Source organism: Cheilinus undulatus, linkage group 6, assembly GCF_018320785.1.
Source record: "Cheilinus undulatus linkage group 6, ASM1832078v1, whole genome shotgun sequence".
Lineage (NCBI taxonomy): Eukaryota > Metazoa > Chordata > Actinopteri > Labriformes > Labridae > Cheilinus > Cheilinus undulatus.
The window spans coordinates 45,370,934-45,393,092 of NC_054870.1; the positions used below are offsets into that span (position 1 = coordinate 45,370,934).

Below are 22,159 nucleotides of genomic sequence, written 5' to 3' on the forward strand. Positions count from 1 at the left end.
GTGTGTTGGATCAGTAGCACTGTTGCTAGCATTCTGGCTGTTACTTCATTTTGGACCTGAAAAGTGAACCCTGTTTTGCTCATTTATGCCACTGTATTCCACTTTTAACCCATTTTCACAAATTGATTTAACATTTTTGCAACATTTTGCCAGTCTTAACCAGTGGTGTGTACAGAAGTGGGTATAATTTTTATTGAAACACTCTTTAAAAGAAGCTATACTCATAATTTTAAAGTGGGTTTACTTTATATGGACAAAAAAAGTGTTTACTCAGTATGTACAACATCGCTGGTCTTAACCTCTTTTTGCCTCTTTTTGTGACCTTTTAACAACTTTTCATTACTTTAACAGGACATTTTTGAAACATTTTTGCCACTTTAAACCCTCTATTCCAGTTTCAGCCACTTTTGAACCCATTTTTCCTCATTTATCTGGCTATTTTTCCAAAATGTTGCCCATCTTAACCAAATTCTGCCACTTTTCACTACTGTATCTAGTTGTTTTTGAAACATTTTGACCACTTTTAAACAAGTTTTTCCACTTTTAACCCCTTTTCCCTTCTTTGCCTGGCTGTTTTTGGAACATTTATGCCACTTTTAACCCCTTTCACTACTTATCTTGCCAGTTTGCAACATTTTGCTAGTCTAACCCATTTTGGCCACTTTTTGCTCTTTTTTGGTCACCTTTTAAACCTCTTTTTGCTAATTTACATGGACATTTTTGCACAATATTTTCAATTTTTTCAATTTATTAATCCCTTTCAATTCTTGACAGGGCCTTTTGGAACATTTTTTGCCACACTGAACACCTTTTTGCCAGTTTGCCTTGTTTAACCCCTTTTCCTGACTTCATCTAGCCATTTTTACAACACTTTTGCCAGTCTTAACCAATTTTCACAATGTTTTTGCCACCTTTTAACCCCTTTCTGCTTCTTCACTTGACCATCGTTGCCACATTTTTTCCAGTTTTTGCCACATATTAATCCCTTTCACTTCTTTACTGGGCCTGGGTTTTTTAACATCTTTGCCACTTTTACCCCTTTTTGCCAATTTTCCGCCTCATTTAAATCCTTTTCCCTTCTTTATTCAGCCTTTTTTGCAACTTGCACTTTTAACAATTTTTTGACTCTTTTTCACCTTTTACTTCTTAACATTGCCACTTTTTAAACATTTTTGGCCCAATTAAACCAATTTTTGCCTCTTTTTGCCAACTTTGAACCTCTTTTCAGTACTTTAACTGGCCGTTATTGAAACATTTTTGAATCCTTTGCCAGGTTTTAAAGTGTTTGCCACTTTTCACTACTTAATCCAGCCATTTTTACAGCATTTATCGCCAATTTAACCAATTTTTGCCACTTTTTCTCACTCTTTAACCCTTTTCAATGACTATTTTGTCTTTTTGCTACACTTTTGCCAGTCTCAACCAATTTTCACATTTTTTTTGCCACTTTTAACCCCTTCTTGCTTCCTGACATGACCATTTTTTTTCTCCAGTTTTGCCACTTATTGATCCCTTTCACCTCTTTACTGGGCCTTTTTAAACATCTTTGCCACTTTTACCCCTTTTTGCCAACTTTTGGCCTCATTTAAATCCTTTTCCCTTCTTTATCCAGCCTTTTCTGAAGCATGCACTTTTAATCATTTTTTGACACTTTCTGACCTTTCGCTTCTTAACATGGCCACTTTTTAAACATTTTTTTGCCCGATTAAACCAATTTTTGCCTGTTTTTCCAATTTTTGTCAGTACTTTAACTGGCCATTTTTTAAACATTTTTGAATCCTTTGCCAGGTTTTAAAGTGTTTGCCACTTTTCACTACCTAATCCAGCCATTTTTGCAGCATTTATTGACACTTTTTTTTTCTTTACCAATTTTGGCCACTTTTTCTCACACTTTAACCCCTTTTCAACTGCTGTTTTGTCTTTTTTGAAACATTTTGCCTCCTTTGCCAGTTTTTGCCAGTTTCCACTAATTCATCGAGCCATTTTTGCACCATTTTTCGCCACCTCTAACTGTTGTCACAGTTCCCTCTTCTTTGTCATTTGGCATTTTTACATTTGTGTACACCGTAGCTTAGCTATGAAGTCTTACTTTCTAAGTGGTTTAGTTCTTTGTGCCAGCCACATTATTAACATTACCATAAAAGGTAATTCTGTTTAAGGGGGTTACATTTTGGTAAAGTCTACATTGTCCTACAGCACAGATAAATAAAATGTATATTTTGTTTCTCTGATAAGTATTACTATTCCAGTGAAATATGAATTACAGTTATCACAGATTAACTTTGCAATAGACCATGATTTCGCTGACCTCCATGGGCCGACATTTGGAATCATAGATCTGATCTAAAGGAAAAAATCAACAGATTTTCCTCTTGCTTTAGGTTTGAGACTCTTCTCCAAGTAATTTCAATACTTACATAATTGTTCCATCCTGCTTCTAAGTATGTCAAGGTTATACAGAATCTCATTTTTAAACAGGAAAATGTGCATATGAATAAATATAACAAACCTAGCCAAAAAACAACATCCCACAGCTGTTTTGAATGCACCCGTCCTCCAAAATTCAAAGACACAAATGCAGTAAACTCCATAATGAGCAAGTTTTCTCTGGAAGTATTCTTAAGGGACTGTAATCACACACAGGGCAGAAGCTATGTTTGTTTCTTATGCTAAATTAAAATAATTGTTTCTTGGACCTTGGGTTATTTTATAGGTACTTTGAAACAGCTATAGCTGGGGCTCTGATTAAGATAAAATTGGGTTCACTTTCTTTGTTAAGAACTCTTGGAGGCAGAGAAGCATCTGGAGAATTCGCTGTTAAGTGGAGGTTTGTGTGCCAATGAAGCTGGACCATCACAGAGCGAGCTAAGCACCGTCTCTACTGCAGCCAATTAACAAGAAGAGAGTCTGTGTGCTCTGCCTATGTGTGTGTGTGTGTGTGTGTGTTTGAAAGTATATCCTTCCTCAGCTCAGTAACAAATGTGAGCTATTTTTGTGATTTACGTGTTTATTTGGGGATTTAACTTCAATAAGGGGGAAAAAACCTGGTGAAAACTGAACCAAATGAACTACCAATCATTCCTATCCGTCACAGAGAGGTACCATTCATAGTTATCTACTGTTTCTGTAGTTTCCCATGGCTCCATTCAGCAGATTATTTGAATTTATGGCTTGCCAATTGACTGGTTGGCTCATTATCCTAGGTCTCAACATCAGTGCCAAAAAGCAGCAACGATATTGAAGCGGATCATTTAGCTGCTGAACTGCAACCCTTTTTCATTTTTGGTGGTCAAGGATTCATCCGGGATTACTTGTTTGTATTGCAAGTACATCATACAACCTCACTGAACTGTCTTTTAAATGCTGGAGAACAGTTTTGATACTTTAATATGAAATAAAAACACTAGAAAACCTGCAAGAAAAAATACGTGACACAGATGTGAAAATCACTAACTAAAAGGGTGCTGATTTCTTGGTTTCTTATTAAAAATGTTACTGTCATACATACGGTATATGGACAAAAGTATTTGGCCACACCTGTCAATTATTGAATTCAGGTGCTTCAATCATGCCTGTTGCCACAGGTGTATAAAATCAAACACCTAGTCATGCAATCTCCATTTACACACATCTGTGGTGTAAAATTGGTTGTTCTGAAGAGCTCAGTGGCTTCAAAATAGCACAGTGATGGATGCCACCTTTGCTGAAATTTCATCCCTGCTGGATATTCTACAGCCAACTGTAAGTGATATTATTAGAAAGCTGAAGCGTTTAGGAACAACAGCAACTCGGCCACGAAGCGGGAGACCACGTAAATGAGCAACGACTGCTAAATTGCATGGTGGGTAAAAGTGCTAACACTGCTGATTCTGAAGCTGAAGTCTTCTGAATGTCCCCTAGCATTAATGTGAGCACAAAAACCATGAGGTGGGAGCAGCTGCATGCAAGCCTCACAGCACCAAGTCCAATGCCAAGCATCAGATTCTCTATTTGGCAGTCAGATGGATGAGTCTGGATTTGGCAGATGTTGGGAAAACATTCCTCAACACCAGCCTTATCAAACCATGTCTTTATAGTCCTTGCCTTGTGCACAGGGGCAAAGTCCTTCTAGAACAGAAAAAGGCCTTTCCCAAATTGTTTCCACAAGGTTGGAACTACTGCATTGCTCAAAATGTCTTGGTATGCTGAGGCACTAAGATTGGCCTTCACTGGAGGATAAGCAGCCTAGCCCAAACTTTGTTAAACAGCCTCATACCATTATCCATCCTCACCTAACCAGTGATAATTTCGTCGGCTAAAACTATGACTAAAAATGTTCATCGACAGCCTTTTTTTCCATGACAAAAACTAGACTAAGACTAACAAAAATAGATCTGTGATGATTAAAACAGACAAAAAGTAAATTTAGTTTTTGTCAAGATGACTAAAACTAGACTAAAATGTAATGTAGTTTTCGTTGGACATTCAAAATCCGTGATATTTCTCCACTGTGGGTAAATCTGTCAAAAAACAGTGCAACTGTATCTATTCTGCCTCTCAGCTGTAGAAAGCAGGGACCCCAGTTTTGGTAGAGTGCATAGAACACAGTGCCATGATTTGGTACCAGATTTAAGCAAGAAAATAAATACATGGACTAAAAGTAAAGACTAAAATGTGAAGACTTTTATTGACTAAAACTAGACTTAAACTAAAAAGGGTAGAAATGTCTAAAATAAGACTAAAACTAAAAGACATTTCATCCAAAGACTAAGACAAAAATTAAAAATAGCTGCCAAAATTAACACTGCACCAAACACAGTTAACACAGTGCATTCAGGTACACGGTGTAGTAGGTAACTTTCTCCCGGCATCTGCCTAACCCAGACTCACACATCTGACTGCCAAACAGAGAAGTGCGATGCAGCTCCTGCTGCAGTTTCTATGCTTACATTAATGTCAGTGGAAGTTCTGAACTCTTCAGGTATGGAATCAGCACAGCGCTGGCAAATATTACGCACCATGTCCCTTTGCAGTCATTGACCCCGCTCTGTGATTTTACATGGTATGTGTTGCTGTTGTTCCTAAACGCTTCCACCTTCTAATAACTGTGGAATATCCAGCAGGGACGAATTTCATGGACAGTCTTATCACAAAAGTGGCATCCATCAGAGTACCACACTTGAAGTCACTGAGCTCTTCAGAATGAACCATTCTGTTTCACAAACCTTTGAAAATGGAGACTGCATGGCTAGGTGCTTTGTTTTATACACCTGTGGCAACAGGCCTAATTGAAACACCTGAATTCAATAATTAATTAGCGTGGCCAAATACTTTCGTCCATAGTGTATTTTGTTATTTTTTTGATTGAAGCCCCTGGTAACAGCTTACGTACTGTGCCTTTAAGTCAACAATGGGAACATAGCAGCAGGCTGTAATTAAGTGGCTGTTTGGCTGACGGCTGTGAAAAGCCCTGCTAGTTGAACCCAGAATAAAAGATTAAAAAATCTATTCCTGGTTCTAACAATACACATGAGAAAGAATGACAGCGGGAACACAAAATAGAAGAGAAAAGTCAGGATAAGAGGGAAAAAAGCAGAGGAAAATTGTTCTCTTTAAATCGGCTTCTGACCTCTTGATGTGATTCTCTACACTTGTGCTATTTCTGTGTTTTCATTGTACAAACTTCTGTTGTTCTTTTATGATGTTTTCTAAAGCTCTTTGTGGCTTGCTTGTTGAAATGTATTATATTAAATAGACTTAACATGCTTTACTTACTTCCATAGAAACAGGACAGAGGAAGCAGAGCCAGGGTGAAATCCTTAGTATTAAAAACTATGTATAAGCCCTAGTCTTCATTTAAACATTACTGGTTTCAATAAAATCATCTCAAATCCTTAAAACCCTGCAGATCCTGCTTTGCTCCCATAGTAAGATTCAAGATTCAAGATTCCTTTATTGTCATTTTACATTGTGTATGCATATACACAATAAAAACGAGATGCAGTTCTCACCAGCGGTGCAGTGCAAAGTACAACATAATAAGCCCAATACATGTGAATATAACAGGATTTTAATGCCAAACCAAGCAATTCAGGGCTTTGTTCTTCATGTAACATTTTGAATCAGATGCTTATCTGTACTACGTTAGAATATATTAAGTACAATGGCATTTTTAAAAATCAGAAATAGGATGGCAACTCAAAAGTTCTCTTTGTAAAGTCTCTTTGTGTCGTATTGACTGTCTAAATACACCTGTGCACGTTTTTCTTTAATGAAATATTCTTTTCTCACTCCTGCGATTCCTGTTTGTTCTAAGAAACTTCTACATTCTCACAGCCTGAGTGTTTGCACTTCTTGGAAACTATCGGCTCTTACTTTTCCATCTGCTGTATTTGCGCTCAGTTTAAGACGTGCTTCTGAAAGCCACGGCTGAGGTTTATAAATGACACACTTATCCAGCATCACAGAGCTGCCACTGAAGAATAAAAAGGCCATAGTCCTTAGGTGCACACTGCCAGGCTTTTCACATTGATGTCACTTTAATACCTAATATGTATGTATCGCCCACACACCGCAGCCTTTATCCCCCCGGTTTAAAATTGATATTCCTACATGCTGAAATGAACAGAAAACCCCCAAAAACAGGGATGTACAGCGACAATTTCACCCCAGCTGAAACCAAATCAAAACCCTCTTTCATTCTATTAAAACATGTCGATGAAATCCAGGGAAACTATCAGGAAGAAAACGTGCTCTGTGAACTCCCAGTGACCCCGGCATGCTGTATGGTTCAGGAGCTCAGTGCATGAACACGTATTCATCACAGCCATAATTGCAAGGCCTGCTGTTTCACACATGACAAGCTAATGTGACCACAATGCCACCGGCTCTTAATTGGTATTCTTGGAGTCATTCATACTCCAGTGTTCACGGTGCCCTGTTCCATTACCTGTTTAATAAAAGCTCTTGTTAAGTTATGGAGTCATAAGACAATGAAGGTTATAATTTCCTGTACTACCTGAGGTGATAGAGCATCATATGTAGTTAATGTAAACTTAAAATGACAGAGAAAACTGCTGGTAAGTGGACTGTGATAGTAATCTGATAAGCTGGAGTAGATAAAGATCAAGGAAGAACTTATCTTTGGATATCCAGCCGAGAGTGAGGGGCTCGCCTCACCTTAGGGATTAGCTTAACAAGGCAATAAGAGGGAAAGGGACTCTATACTTTCATGAAACCCTAGAGTTTCAGCTGAGATGCATCTGAATTTTAAAAAATGTCTTTAGACCATCAGCATCATCACAGTGGTTCCAGATCTCAGTACGCTTGACCCTAAAGCTCTGAGAAAGGACAATCTTAGATCTAACCTTGCAAAGCAGATGGATACGCCCATTTCCGTGTTTCTCACTGGCCAATCCATCTTGCAAAGCTCCTGTCTGAACAGTTTGGGCCCGGTTAGAAAGTGACAGGACCAATCAGGAGTGAGAGGCAGTACAAAGAACAAAGAACAGCAGTGAGTTGTTTTCTTTTCAAAACCGACAAAAGTCGTGTACTGTCATGTCTACATTCGCCATGGTATGTCGTTCTCTATGGAGTTTTGTGCCTTGGTAGGAGCACAGCTCCGTAGCGGCTACATCATGTATTTTGTTGCTCTGATTGGCCCGTAAAGATGACAGACAGAACGTTCATCCAATCACCCTCTGAGTTTTTCTCAAAGGCTCTGCCCTTTCCGATATGCTGTCTATGAGTGGTTTACCAGAGGATGTGTGAAACAAATCCATCTGGCATGCCAGGTTATCTCAGATCATGAAGGAATAAAATGTACTGACGAAAGCTGACAGATCATAGAATTGGCTCTAGTGTGCATAATCTGTCTGCTGCAGGTCCATGCTCATCCTCTCCCATTCTGCTTCCTGTCGGAGAAGGGATTCATGGCTGAAAATGAAGATGAAAATAAGATTGAAGGCAGTTGCACACCAGATATGTTTTTGCAGAGCCTGTAGCTTGTCAATGCATGCTTTCATTTCAGCAACATAATTTCACCAAGCAAAAATGTAGCTTACAATGCATTCAGAAATTATTCAGACCCCCCTTCACTTTCTTTTATTTAATGTTGCAGCCTGATGATGCAGTAAATTTAATTTATTTTTATTCTCATTAATCTACACTCAGCTCAGGTTCCATTTCTCTGGATCATTGCTGACATATTTCTACACCTTGACTGGAGTCCACCTGTGGTAAATTAAATTAATTGGACATAATTTGGTAGGCGCATTTTTCTTTTCAACCTTTATTTAACCAGATAAAACTCATTGAGATTGAGATCTCTTTTACATGGGCGACCAGGCCAAGAGGTCAGCAGCACATGTCATAATAAATAATACATTTCAGTGACAGGTTACAACAATAAGTTAAAACAAACAGTACTTTTGAAAGTGCACATGTATTTGCAGATAAAGTGCTGGAAAATGACTCAGAAACAAATTTATAAACACAGGCACTGTCCGGTGAACTCACGATGTCTGTCATTCAAGACAGAATGAAACGCTCAAAGTGAAATAAATTCAGACAATTTCAAGTCAGTCTGAAGAGAATTCCATGCAGAGGGGGCAGCATAACCAAACACTTTTTCCCCAACCAGGACTCTTCCAAGAGCTGGTCAATCAGCCAAACTGAGCAATCGAGGGAGAATAGCCTTAGTAAGATGGATGAGCTTGGGTGTATTGACACCTGGATTGGAGTCCACCTGTGGTAAATTAAATGAATTGGACACACCAATGAAGCCACAAACCTCTCTATAGAAGGCCTCACAGCTATGTCATGAAGTCAAAGGAACTACCTGTACAGCTGAGAGACAGCAATGTTGCAAGGCACAGATCTGGGAAAGGCTACAAAGAATTCTGCTGCACTGAAGGTTCCCAAGAACACAGTGGCCTCCATAATTAGTAAATGAAAGAAGTATGGCAGGACTCTCCAAGAGCTGGTTGCCCAGCCAAACTGAGCAATCAGGGGAGAAGGTCCTTAGTAAGAGAGGTGACCAAGAACCCGATGGTCACTCTGACTGAGCTCCAGAGATCCTCTGTGGAAATGGGACAAAGTTCTGGAAGGACAGCCATCAATTCAGTTCTCCAAGTGGGCTTGGAGTTTGCAAAAACTTCACATAAAAGTCAAAGGGGCTTTTCACTGAGGAGAGGCGTCCATCTAGCCACTCTGCCATTAAGCCCAGATCATGGAGTGTTGCAGTGATTACTGTCCACCTTGAACTTTGCCCCCTCTCCAACAGAATTATTTATAGCCTTCCCCAGATCTGTGCCTTGCAACTATCCTGTCTCTGAGCTCTGCAGGCAGTTCCTTTGACCTCATGAAACAGCAGTGAGGCCTTCTATAGAGAGGTTTGTGCCTTCGAAATTATGTCCAATCAATTTAATTTAGCACAGGTGGACTCCAGTCAAGGTGTAGCAACATCTTAGCAACGATCGAGAGAAATGGGAAATTGCACTTGCTGTTTCAAAGGGGCTGAACACTTATGTCAGTGTCTGTTTTCACTTTTTCATGATGGAGTCTAGATTAATGAGAACCAAAATGAATTCAATTGACTGTAGCATCAGGATGCAACATAACAAAACTGAAAAAGCTGAAGGCGGCCTGAATGCACTGTATATGGAACTGCTGTATATTTTTTTGTGAAAATATATTCACAAGCCTTTCATAAGTGAAACTTTTTAAGCTAAAGTCTTTTGTTGTCAGAGTGATGAGGTGATGTTAGCAAGATTTGGACATCGATCATTATTTTAAAATGTTTGTATCTCTCTCCTCCTGTCCACAGTGTATCATACTCAGAGTCCACTTAAAAGGTGGTGCCAGTCACGGTTTATGTGGAATTGGGCATGTTGCATGAGAGATGTGAACTCACCGTGCCCATCAGCTATGTTGCTATAAAAGCAATTCCTAATGTCTCTTGTCCCTTCAAAAACATTTCAATCAGACCTGTTCATCCTCTGAGCTGCACGGTGCACGTAGACAAAGGAAAAGGGTCGCTGTTTTGTCTATGTGTGAACAATGAGTAAAAATGTTGGCAGCAGTAGTGTTCTTTTGGTTGGTTATCTGCATCAGATGTCAAAAATTACAAAATCAAAAACCGGAGGTCAAGTCAGGAGGTGGACTGAAAAGCTTGAACTGAGCAGAAGGATCAAGGATCAACGAAGATGAAGATTTCTTCTTCTTACTGAGCTGACGCTGGACTGAGAGAGCAGGCGCTATCACACTGCAGCTGGCAGTTTCTTTCTCACCTACACTTGTGTTTCTGCACATTTGATTTTGTGTTGTAGATTTAATTGGTTCAGTGCTATATCACTGAAAACTCAAACTTCAAAAAAAATACAAAAAAAAAAACGCTGAAAAATGTATCGGCCAACAGAGCTGCAGCCCTTGTGATGCTCAAACTAACAGATTTTTGGATGACTTAGCATGCATGTGTTATTTACAAGCACTTTTCAAAGTTAAACACCAATAATAAGCATTTGTATGAATCAATTATAGATTTTATGACATCATGAAACTAAGTTAGCTTCATATACATAAGTTTCCAATGTTTTGTTGCAGTTACAAATGATTTAAGTCATTTTTCTGCTGTTATCCTGCAATGGGCCTCATGAAAATTTGCACAGCGCTGATAAGAGAAGCTAGACGACTTAACAGTCCTGCATGAAGACATGGTTAGTGCTGGGAAACAAGCTTTTGCCAAAACTGTCATTTCACTAGCGGGCTGTGTGGGTAAGTTTGTGCTCAAAGCTGCTGCTGCACAGCCACAGCTCCATTCATGTTTGCAGAGATTGTGGAAACAATTTAAACTGGAATATATATGCATACTACAGAAACACTGATTCTGACAGTCTTGCTTCATACTGAGCTACATGGGCATGGAGGAAACAGCAGGATGAACATAGAGTAAATGGAAGTTTGCCTGTTGTACTTTATCTCTTTACGAACTTTGCTTTCCAGAGCGGAGGCACATCCAGTAAACACTCAGCTCAGCTGCAGTGCCCCCAATGTGGATGATTTCTTGCATGTTGTGTATTAGGAAAGACATCAGCTCTGCCTTGCATTTGCTGCATCTACTTTACATTCAGCTGTGCAGAAATTTAGAAAATGAATGTTTAGCAGACGCAAGATGCAGTATACACATGGACAGAAGAGGCAGTGTAGCAAAAGGGATTTTGTGACAAAACCAACACAACAGCGAGGACAACAATGGCAGAAAGTTTGGAGGAAAAGCTGATGGTCCAAGTCCAAAAATATCAACTTCTTTACAATGTCTCATTCCCCCAGCATGGCAGTAATAATTTTGGCAGCAATTCTGATTCAAGTTTAGTTTTAGTCCATAGATTAAAATGTCTTTTAGTAATTTTTAACCATTATAGTTTTTGTCACCCAAACCTCAAAAATATTTAAGTCAATTATTAGTAAAAACAAAGTCCTTTCATTTAAGTCTTAACAAAGGAAAATTACAATAAACAATAGCTGCATTCTTTTTGCCCTCTATCTTTATAAGCCTTCCAGGGCCAGCTGCTGAGAAACACCCCCACAGCATTATGCTGCCACCACCGTGTGTTTGTGGTGATGTGTAGTGTTTGGTGTCCACTAAACATAGCGTCCTGTCTGATGGCAAAAAGCACCATTTTGATGTAAAATCTGTTAATGCATAAGAGTGACATGTTGAGGGAATCTGCTGAGTGCAATGAATGTGTCTTAAGTAATTGCAGTATAAAGACACCTTTGTCAGGAAGGTCCAGTCCCTAGTTAATCAGTATTCCTGGCTACCATTACACCATGACAACAAAAGAACACTCCAAGCAATTTAGAGAAAGGTTATTGAAAAGTGTAAGTCAGAGGATGGGTACACAAATTATCTAAGGCACTGAACATCCAGAGTTCAGTTAAATCCATCACTGAGAAATAGAAGGAGTATGTCACATGTGTGAATCTGCCTAGATAAGGCCATCCTCAAAATGAGTGACCGTGCAAGAAATGAGAGAGGCCACCAAGACACCGAAGGAGTTAAAAGCTTCAGCAGCTGAGATGGGAGCGACTCTGCATACAGCAACCGCTGCCTGGGTTCTTCACCAGCCAAAGCTTTGTGGGAGAGTGGCAAAGAAAAAGCCACCTTAAAAGAAAATTCATTAAATCTGGACTAGAGTTCACCAAAAGGCATGTGGAAGACTCCATGGTCAAGTGGAAGAAAGTTCCTGTGATGAGACCAAAATGGTGGGTGGTGACAGCATCATGCTATGGGGATGCTTCTCAGAAGCCGGCCCTAAAAAGCTTGCAAAGGTGGAGGGTAAAATGAATGCAGCAAAATATAGGAAAATCCTGGACAATCTTATTCAGTCTGCAAGAGAACTACGATTAAAACACAAATGTCCCAAACAATAATTAAAAACTACCAGAGGTCCCTTGGTGACACTATGCTTATAGGGTTTTAGTCTCGTCCTCTTCATGGAAAAAGAAAGTCAAGGCAGACTTTAGTGTTCGTAAAACAACAGAGCGTATGATGGCTGAACAAATCAATAAATTATTGTCCCAAAGACAGCATAATTATTCCAACAACTAAAAATACAGCCACACGCCAGGGTTTTTATGTAGTAATTTGTCTTATTTTTGGGAACCCAGAGCTATGTTTTTCATTCCCATGGTATCAAAAACCCACTTCTAATAAAATGTAATAGAAATTCAGAGTTAGTTCGTTTTGTCTGAACAACACAACATTTTTTCTGGCTTTGCTTTAAATTTTTTAACCCAATTAGGTAAAATTTCACATAGTATCAAGATATGTGTTGTATTGTGACCCATTCTAATACAAACTCTGAGGTCTCTGCCAGTATCCAGCTCTATTAAACCTACAGTAAGTACATTTCAAGTTTTATTTTAGAGATAAAGATAATGTATTTCAGGTTTAAAAGTAGCTCAGTAATTTTTCATGAGTATAAAAGGTGACCCTGCCGTACCTGATACAGGTTCCTCCGTTCCTACAGGGAAGGTGCTGGCAGACAGGCGGGTCACAGTTCTTGATGTTTCTCCCTCTCACCGCCTCACCAATCAGGTAAATCTCCTTTGAGTTGACCTGAAGTTCTTTGATACATCCAATGAATCTCCTCGCTCCCTTAGTAGTCCCATTGTGCACCTCCCAGTGGGACGAAACATCCCCGAGAAATATGGGTCCAAAGGATCCCTGTGAAAGAAAGTGGTCTCAGTATCATCACTTGGTAAATCACATCAAATCTTTCAGTCTATACCTCCTCTGCAGATGTAACAGAATTTTAATTTATGTATGTGAGTCTATTAACATTACATTAATGGGAACTTAACAGTATATTACGATCAAAAAGGAGATTATCAGCTACTCTCCAGCTGTAGCATTATCCAAGCGAGAAACTCTCACTTTCCAGTCCTGCTCACATCTCACTTATGCAACAAAAGAGAGGAAAAATATAAAAATATACGCGGTGAGTTTTCTTTGATCTGAAAGGTAATTGGGTAGAATTAATGGAGATAAATTCTTTGAACTTGCAGCCCATCGTACCATAACGGTCAACTGAGCAAGTGAGGTATAATTGTGTGTCTGCTTCCTGAGTGGAAGTGCATAAAAAAGGGAGCAAAAGACTGTCTCAGATTAGCACTTAATTACATAGATTTTCTTCACAACTGTGACCCTGCAGTTGTTAAAATGAATATTGAATGCTTCCGCCTATTAGCAGGTTTATACAACACTCAAATAATCGCACCATGGGTGATGATTGTTTCATGAAAGAAAAATCAACATTTCAACACAGCAGCCTCATAACGGCTTATTTGTCCAAGAATATAACCTGTGACTGTGGATTAAAACAAAATGTCCCTATTAAGATGGTTTTCTTATTGCTTTGGGCACAAAAGCTTTATGGTAAATGTCTTATCTTTAAATGATGACATCATTAAATAGATGAGAATGTGTTTACTCTGATGTGAATGAAATACAACTGCTTTTCTACATTTTAACTTTAAAGCACCTGTTAGGGCCTTTATATTACTTTGAAATTGTTTCATATTATAAGTGTCATCTTAATGCAGTGGTGGGCAACTGGCAGCCTAGGAGCCCCATGTGGCCCTCCACCACACTCAGTGCAGCCCCCAAATCAGTTTCAAATGTCAATAAACTAAAAAGTTGAAGAAAAAAAGACAAAATCTTCATGAAAACATTAAAACAGGAACACTTCTCCTATATTTTTGATCATATACTTGACTAAATAAACTTGTAAAATAAATATGCAACCAAAATATGTTAAAATAAGTAACAATATTGTTCACTGCAGTGAAAAAGCAGTTTGAAACTGATTTAATTATACAGTCATCCCATTAAAACAACTATTTCTATTTGCACTTGAGTTCAGAACCACATTGTAAATTATAAACGATCATAATAGTAACAAATTCTTCTTTTCATTGAACTATCATTTAACACCATGCTAAAATTGATAATATCTGACCATCTGTAACATTGTGTCCCTTTGGCATTGACCATAAAAATTAATATGGCTCTCTTGGTGAAACAAGTTGGCCCCTGTCCTTGTCTTAATGTGATATACAAAGCATGACCATCAGCAACACTAGATTTGATATGATACAGTGTGATGTGATGTGAAACAATAGGATATAACACTATACTAAACCATATGGTATCATTCTATACCTAACCACTTAGCTATGAAATGATACCATATGCCATGCAACTCCATGCCATACCATACCATACCATACCATACCATACCATACTTTACCATACCATACCATACCATACCATACCAAACATTCCCTTCCCATCCCATCCCATCCCATCCAATATCATATGATCCCATCCCATCCTATGTCAAGCCATGGCATCCCATCCCATCTGATCCCATCCAGTATCATATGATTCCATCCAATATCAAATGATCCCATCCCATCCCATCCAATATCATGCCATACCATACCATCCCATCCCATCCCACACCATATAATACCAAACCTTCCCATTCCAGCCCATCCCATATCAAACAGAGCCATACAAGACCACACCACACCACACCAAACCACACTATCCCATCCCATCCCATCCCATCCCATACCAAACCATACAATACCATACCAAACCATAGCATACCACACTATACCATACCATACCATACCATACCATACCATACCATCCCATGCCAACCCATCCCATCCAATATCATATGATCTCATCCCATCCCATTCCATCCCATATCATATGATGCCAACCCATCCCATAGGATACCTTACCAGTTTTTACCTATCTCGAATGTAAAACAAGCGGGACATCAGTTCATACACAACTAAGGTGGATAAACTAGTGGCATTGGAGAACTCTCTCATACTACTGAGTCAAAGCATCCCAGGACACATGTGACCCCAGCTCTGACACGGGGAGTTGAAAGGCAGGGCTCTCTGGTCCTTGAGCATGTGGATTTGCTCAGCTCTGCTCATAAAGTTAGATGGAAGAAGCAGAAAACCAGGACCTCAGAAATTACATGCATTTGTGTAAACAAGATAAATAACATAAATGTACGTAGTTTGTTTAATAAAGGGACAAGGTAGAGACCTGCTCTATAAGCAAGATATCCTTATGAGACTTCTGTTGTGATCTGGCGCTGTATAAAAAATACAATTAAAGAAAAATAACTCGACCTTCAAGGGGCAGAGGACAGGGACAGGGGGCAACCTTTGTAACCAACAGAACTGTATCATTTTTATGGTCAATGCCAAAAGGACACAATGTCACATATTGTCAGATATTACCAATTTTAGCATTATGATAACTAAAACCCTCTTACATATGCTCACAGTGAATGTTTGAAAATACTGTGTTCTCTCATCAGCTCACCCAAACTTCACATGGAAAAAATACACCACCATGTCCTAACTATATGCTATGCGATTGTCAGTTTCATTCCATTAAATCCATATTGTAGTTTCCTGACAGCATGTGAGCAGTGCAGTGACTGTGTTTTCAGTACTTTTGTGCATGTGTGAGTAGAGCTGTGATAGGTGGTTGATTGTACTCACCATTTTAAGTTACTATGATGGGCCCTTAAAATGATCCCATTTGGTCATGACGGATATGAGCACTAGGAGTCATTAAATTCAGTGTCGGATTTAAACAATATATGTCTCACTATCATGCATTGAGAGGTAGTAGTTCTGTATTTGACAGATATGATTGTGACGTTATGGGAGGCTATCACTAGAGGACATCTTATGGCTGCAGGTGGTAAAGACTCGGTGCTAAACCGAGGTCTTTTATGTAAGCTTTGATGTAAATATTTAGAGTTACGCTGATGATATCCTCCTCTTTATGGAAAAAAACCCTTCATACAGGATGCAGATCTGACACAGTGAGCACTCAAATGACACTTAGTCTTGACGTTTCCAGTTTCACATCAGATGGTACAAAATCTAAACCGTCACTTGAGAATTTATGCAGCTCGCATGTTCCTTAAATGTAACATCCATCATGCTTGTGCTGGAGGAAAGGTGTCAAACAGCTGGAGTGGAGGTGTTTGGTGAGATTACATTAGTGTTGGTGATTTTTGGCGTTGTGTAGGCTCCAAATGGCATAACTGCTGCACATTTGACAGCCCATAAAAGACACAGATGACAGGGTTTGTAAGTTAAAAGCCCTAAAACTATCCTTAACAAAGCCCAAGATTCAAATAAAATAAGCAGCTGTGTCTGGATACTTTTACTATGAGCTAAAGCGTGATTTTATGGGAGACGGCCAGCTATGAGCCACTGGAGCAGCATGATTACAATGAGCTGATATGGAAAGGCTTTATGGTGCCTTCTAGTGTGTTTACTATGTTTATGAGAAGGGTCTATTTGAGAGCCCCACTCATGCAATATTCATGATTCTGTAAGTGGACGAACAGCACACACAGTCCATGAGTGCTGGAGGCTGATTTCAGAGCTCTTTCTGAAGTAAGCACCAGTGAAAGTGGACTCTGTTTCATTATTCAGTTTCTACATGGTGCTTGTACACACTTGTGGGCCAGTTTGACTTGGTCATAGAGAAAAACACAGTGTCTCAGGGCAAATGTTTAAGTGCAGAAAAATGTAATAGAGCTGTAAACGCTTGCTTTGTTTAAATAGCCATAGTTGGTAAGCAGAAATGAGGCCTTTACACTGGAAACACGCCAGATTTCACACAGACTATTTGGGTTGAAGACGTTGCTCTTTCTGCTGTATGTCGACCTCCAGTCTGAGCTACCAAAGGTTGTACTGATTATAGCTTGTAAACGAACTCCCGCATTTTTAGTATGACCCAGAACTTGACACATACCAACCTCTTCTGTTGATGGGTGTAAGACACTAAAAACTGAATATTTCTGACATCATAACCTGTCATAGGTCATTGTCTTGGTAATGTATGGAGCTCATATTTAAGTTGCTTCTAGTGTCTTTACGAATGTGAAATTTTTCTGTTCGAAAAAACAAAAGGTCCAAGCACAAAGCTATGACAGTACTGAAAGTAACAAAAACAGGGAAGGATTGTATCTGTAAGCTTGCAGGGCTAAGCCCTTCCTTTCTTCTACAATAATTTTCAGTTTTGGAGAAATCAAAGTCTTTGTCCCCACCCTGATTTCTTATTTTTTGCACATTTGTCAGACTTGGATGTTTCATATCATCAAACAAATTTCAATATAAGACAAAGATAACCTGAGTAATTAATATAAAATGCAGTTTTTAAAGGATGAATTTAAAAATTAAGGGAAAAACGACATCCAAACCTACCTGGCCCTATATGAAAAGGTAATTCCCCTTGTTAAACCATGAATTAACTGTAATTTACCACATTTTTTTGGGTAAGCTGAGCTCAGTTTCACTATCCACAGAGGCCTGATTACTGCCAGACGTGTTGAATCAAGAAATCCTTTAAATCGATTCTGTCAGTCAAAGTGAAGTAGGCTCAAAGATCGCATAAACAACACATCAAGACCAGATGAGAAAGAGTTGTTGACATCTATCAGTCTGGAAAGGGTCACAAAGCCATTTATAAGGCTAAAGCACTCCAGAGAACCAAGGTGAGAGCCATTATCCACAAATGGAGAAAAATTGGAGCAGCGGTGACCCTTCCTAGGAGTGGCCGGCCTACCAAGATTACTAAAAGAGTGCATCGACGACTCATCCAAGAGGTCACAAGAGAACCCGGATTAACATGTAAAGACCCACAGGCCTTGCTTGACTCAGTTAAGATCAGAGTTCATGATTCAACAATAAGAAAGAGACTGGGCAAAAAACAACACCAATGGGAGAGTTTAAAGGCCAAAACCACCGCTGACCAAAAGGAAAACATAGACTCATCTCACATTTGACAAAAAAACTCCTGATGATCCTAGAAACTGTAGACACAAAAGCTGAACTTTTTGGAAGGTGTAAAACTAATAGAGAAGAAAAAAGTACTATTGTACTCATGCAACAGTAGAGTTACTCTCGTTGGAATACATTTAAGTAAAAGTAAAAGTACTGGTCTATAAATCCTCTCAAATAAAGTAAAAAGAACTCAATTTAAGTTTACCTTAAGTACTGAGTAGCTACTGAGGAGCTGTACAGTAAAATCTGATCTTTCCTTATTAGCAAGAAGAACAAGAGGATCGATCTCCAACCAGGTTGTTCAGGTAAAGTTACATCTCTACAATAAATCCAGGGTTGGGCAGTAGCATCACTACAAATAACGTCATTAGAAGCTTAACTACATTTTCAGTAGCTTTAGTCTGCACCAGAGTTTATTTGAGCATTCACATCAAACTAAAACAAAAATCAACTATCTAATAAAGTGCATCAGAGATCATTTGTGTGAATATAGCCATAAAATTTCTAACATTGTGCATCTTTTGGTTAGTGCAAATTTGTGGTAGTTTGTGGAAAGTTATTTTCTTTTGTAGAGTTCTTTTTTTTAATTTTTACTTTGAAATATTGTTTTCTTATTTTTTTTGTTGTGCTGGTGTCGGTGGTGATAGGGGTTAACTTCAACACCCCTGTCTAAAGTCCAGTATTTTAAGGACAGTTGATATAATCCTTATCTAATGTTTATTTAAATTTTGTTTTGACTGTTGCTGAGCATTTTAAACAACTTAAAACAAAACCTGTATAATAACTGTATCTTTTCAGCATATCAATAAAAATGTATTAGGGGAAAATAAGCAAAGGCTAACTTGCAATACAGGTACAATTAATTGCAGCCAGGATACTTGAATGTATGTTTTGATAAGAAAAAAAAAGAGAAAAATGGAAGAGAGAAACATGTTGGCATCTCAAATTAGAAGACCATAAATCACAGAGAGGGTGGGGGAGGGGGGAGGCATGTTGAGCCTGTGGGAAGGTTGAACCTCTCTTTGCGTCTTTGAAAGTGAAAACAGAATTATTAATTTAATAACAAATATAGCTGTTGTTAATCAAACTAATGAGCCGGAGTGAAAAAAAGCCCAGCCTGTGATTATCAGGTAAGATAAGGACATCATTTTCTAAGTGTGATGGTCTTAAATAATGTAACAGGTGCACATGTTCCTCATTCATAAACAACTGCTACTACTGTGTTTGGCTGGCTTTAATAAAATATGGTTAATCTAATCATGATAATGATGCTGTTTTTTAATTTAACCTTTATTTGACCAATATTCCAAATGAGATACAGAAATCTCTTTTACATGGGGGTCCAGGCCAAGACAGCAGCACAATAAGCTCCACACATATAACAAAAAAGAACAAAAGAACAAGAACATTATGATCACTTTGACTGAGCTCCAGAGATCCTGTGTGGAGATGGGACAAAGTTAGAAGGACAAGTATCGCTGCAGCCCTTAACCGGTCTGGGTAGATGGCAGAGCGGCTAGGGAGAAGCCTCTCTTTAATGCAAAACACATGAAAGCCCGCTTGGTGTGACTGGTCTGTTGGGCTTACATTCTAAATGTTACATCTGGTGGAAACCAGGTGCCCAATACCATCCCAACAGTGAAACATGGCAGTGGCAGCATCATGCTGTGGGGGTGTTTTTCAGCAGCAGGGATTGAGAGACTTGTCGAGGTTGAGGGAAAGCTGACTGGAGCAAACTACAGAGATATCCTTAGCAGCACTCAGGACCGCAGACAGGGCCATGGGTTCTCCTTACAACATGACACTGACCCTCACCACACAGCTAGGACAGCACAGGAGTCGCTTAGGGACAATTCTGTGAATGTCCTAGAGCGGCCCAGCCAGAGCCCTGACTTGAACCCTATCCAACATCTCTGAGGAGACCTGAAAATGGTTCACCCAACCTGACTGAGCTTGAGAGGATCTGCAAAGACTGGCAGAAAACGAGGTGTACATATAAGAATCAGTCCCAGCTGCTTTGGTCTTTTTTATTGTCTTGTCACTGCTCGTGTCTTTTTCTGATGCTGTATGCACGTGGCTTTTACTCATTTTCCTTTGGCCGTCTGTGTTTGTGTAGGTAGTGAAGGTTCTTGAGACAGCTCAATTGTTTCATCCTGGAAGCTGTGTGAATAAAGTGATGGAGAGTGAGAAATAATACCGTCTACAAGTGTTTCCTGAGTTGAATCTATTTTAAAGAAAGAAGATAATTCACTGGATGCTGCTGCAGAAGCATTGCAGTCAGATAAGGTCAATGTTGATATCTTTAAGAAACTTTCTGCCCATAATAAACATCCTCAAATAAGAAGACATTTTAAAAAAATTGCAAAACACAAACTGGCAATGTAATCAGACTAAGATTATTTCGCATTGTGCAACCTGACAGAGCTTAAGCAAAGAAGAATAGAGTAAAATTGCAGTGTCCAGATGTGAATGCCTGTTTGAGACCAACTGATATTGGCCATGATTGATTCATAAAATGTATAAACAGATACATTTAATTATCCTGCATACAGAATATATCTGTCTTAAAAATCAGTTAAAATATGTAACAAAGTGGATTCTGATTTATTTTCCGTTTGTTGATTCATGTGAGTTTAAGACCTCTGCATCAGATCTTTTTACTGTTGAACTTTTTTGTGTCTGGTAAAATGTTTTTGCAAAGAAGTAGGAGGCGAGAACAAGCTCTTGATTATTATGGGTTAGAAATGCTAATTTATTCAAATGGTAGTGCAAAGGGTTGATTTGACTGCAGACGGGTCAGCTTACCTCTGACACAGGCTGCGACACGAACTCCTGGAGCTGCTGAGCTGTGCCATTATCTGCTGCCATTTCAATCATACATGACCCTCCTTGTTTGCCAACAGGCAGATTGTATCTGTGGAGAGACAACAGAGAGGGAGAGAGGTCAGACAGAGAGGGCGTGATATCTGAAAGTGACAATAAATCCAGCAAAGCATGAAAAACAGTCTGATGGAGAGACAAACAGAGTGGTCATGGTAGTGGAGCATATAATGTGACCACTGGGACCACACTATATAACCTGACCATATATAACATGTACATACATTATCATTGCTGTTTCCACTAAACATAGTTAGTTTCACATAACTCATAAAAAAGGAACATGGTGCTGATTTTGATCTGTTGGTACAGCAGGTGCCAAGGTTATCATCAAGGGCGTCAGTTTGTTTTGAAAAGTGTGTGTGTGGGGGGACTATAACTATTAGCAAAAGTGACTTTTGAGAAGTGCCGGGGACGATGAACTATAATTGGTTTTACTTTAGGTAAGGCTACTATAAAATGCATCTGCAGTGTAGGCTTATTTCATGTTTTAAGTGAAATATCACTTTTTTTTTAACTATCAGTGCTAAAACAGCAACAAAATATGCTCACATATCTCATACAAGAACAGCTATACACTGGCAGTCCTCAAGAATCAGGGCCATTTAGAACAACTACCGGACATTTGCTTTAACATTGTTTTGCTGCATTAACAGCAACAAAACACATAAGCTTAGCAGCTTACAACAGCCAAATACTATCCTCCATCGACAACAACGAAGCATCCAAACATATAACAAATGTGCTCTGTTAACTTGACACTGCGTTAGAACTCTACATTTCAAATGAAAAATGAGACCTACCGTCTGTTGTCTAAAATCAGTCCTCATGATGATATAGCTGTAACCTCTGCTAAAGCTGTAAATCCAACCATCCTGGTTTATTTGCACTAGTC

General features: G+C 39.0%; 1 protein-coding gene across 1 annotated transcript in view; it reads right to left on the reverse strand.

Annotated features, from left to right (window-relative positions):
• Positions 1-22,159, reverse strand: part of eys (eyes shut homolog) — a 425,152-nt gene that overhangs the window by 43,733 nt on the left and 359,260 nt on the right. The window contains exons 42-43 of the mRNA XM_041789003.1: positions 21,190-21,298; positions 12,984-13,207 (exon numbers count right to left, since the gene is read on the reverse strand). Of these exons, the coding sequence (XP_041644937.1) occupies positions 12,984-13,207; positions 21,190-21,298 (333 nt within the window). The remainder of the gene's footprint in view (positions 1-12,983; positions 13,208-21,189; positions 21,299-22,159) is intronic.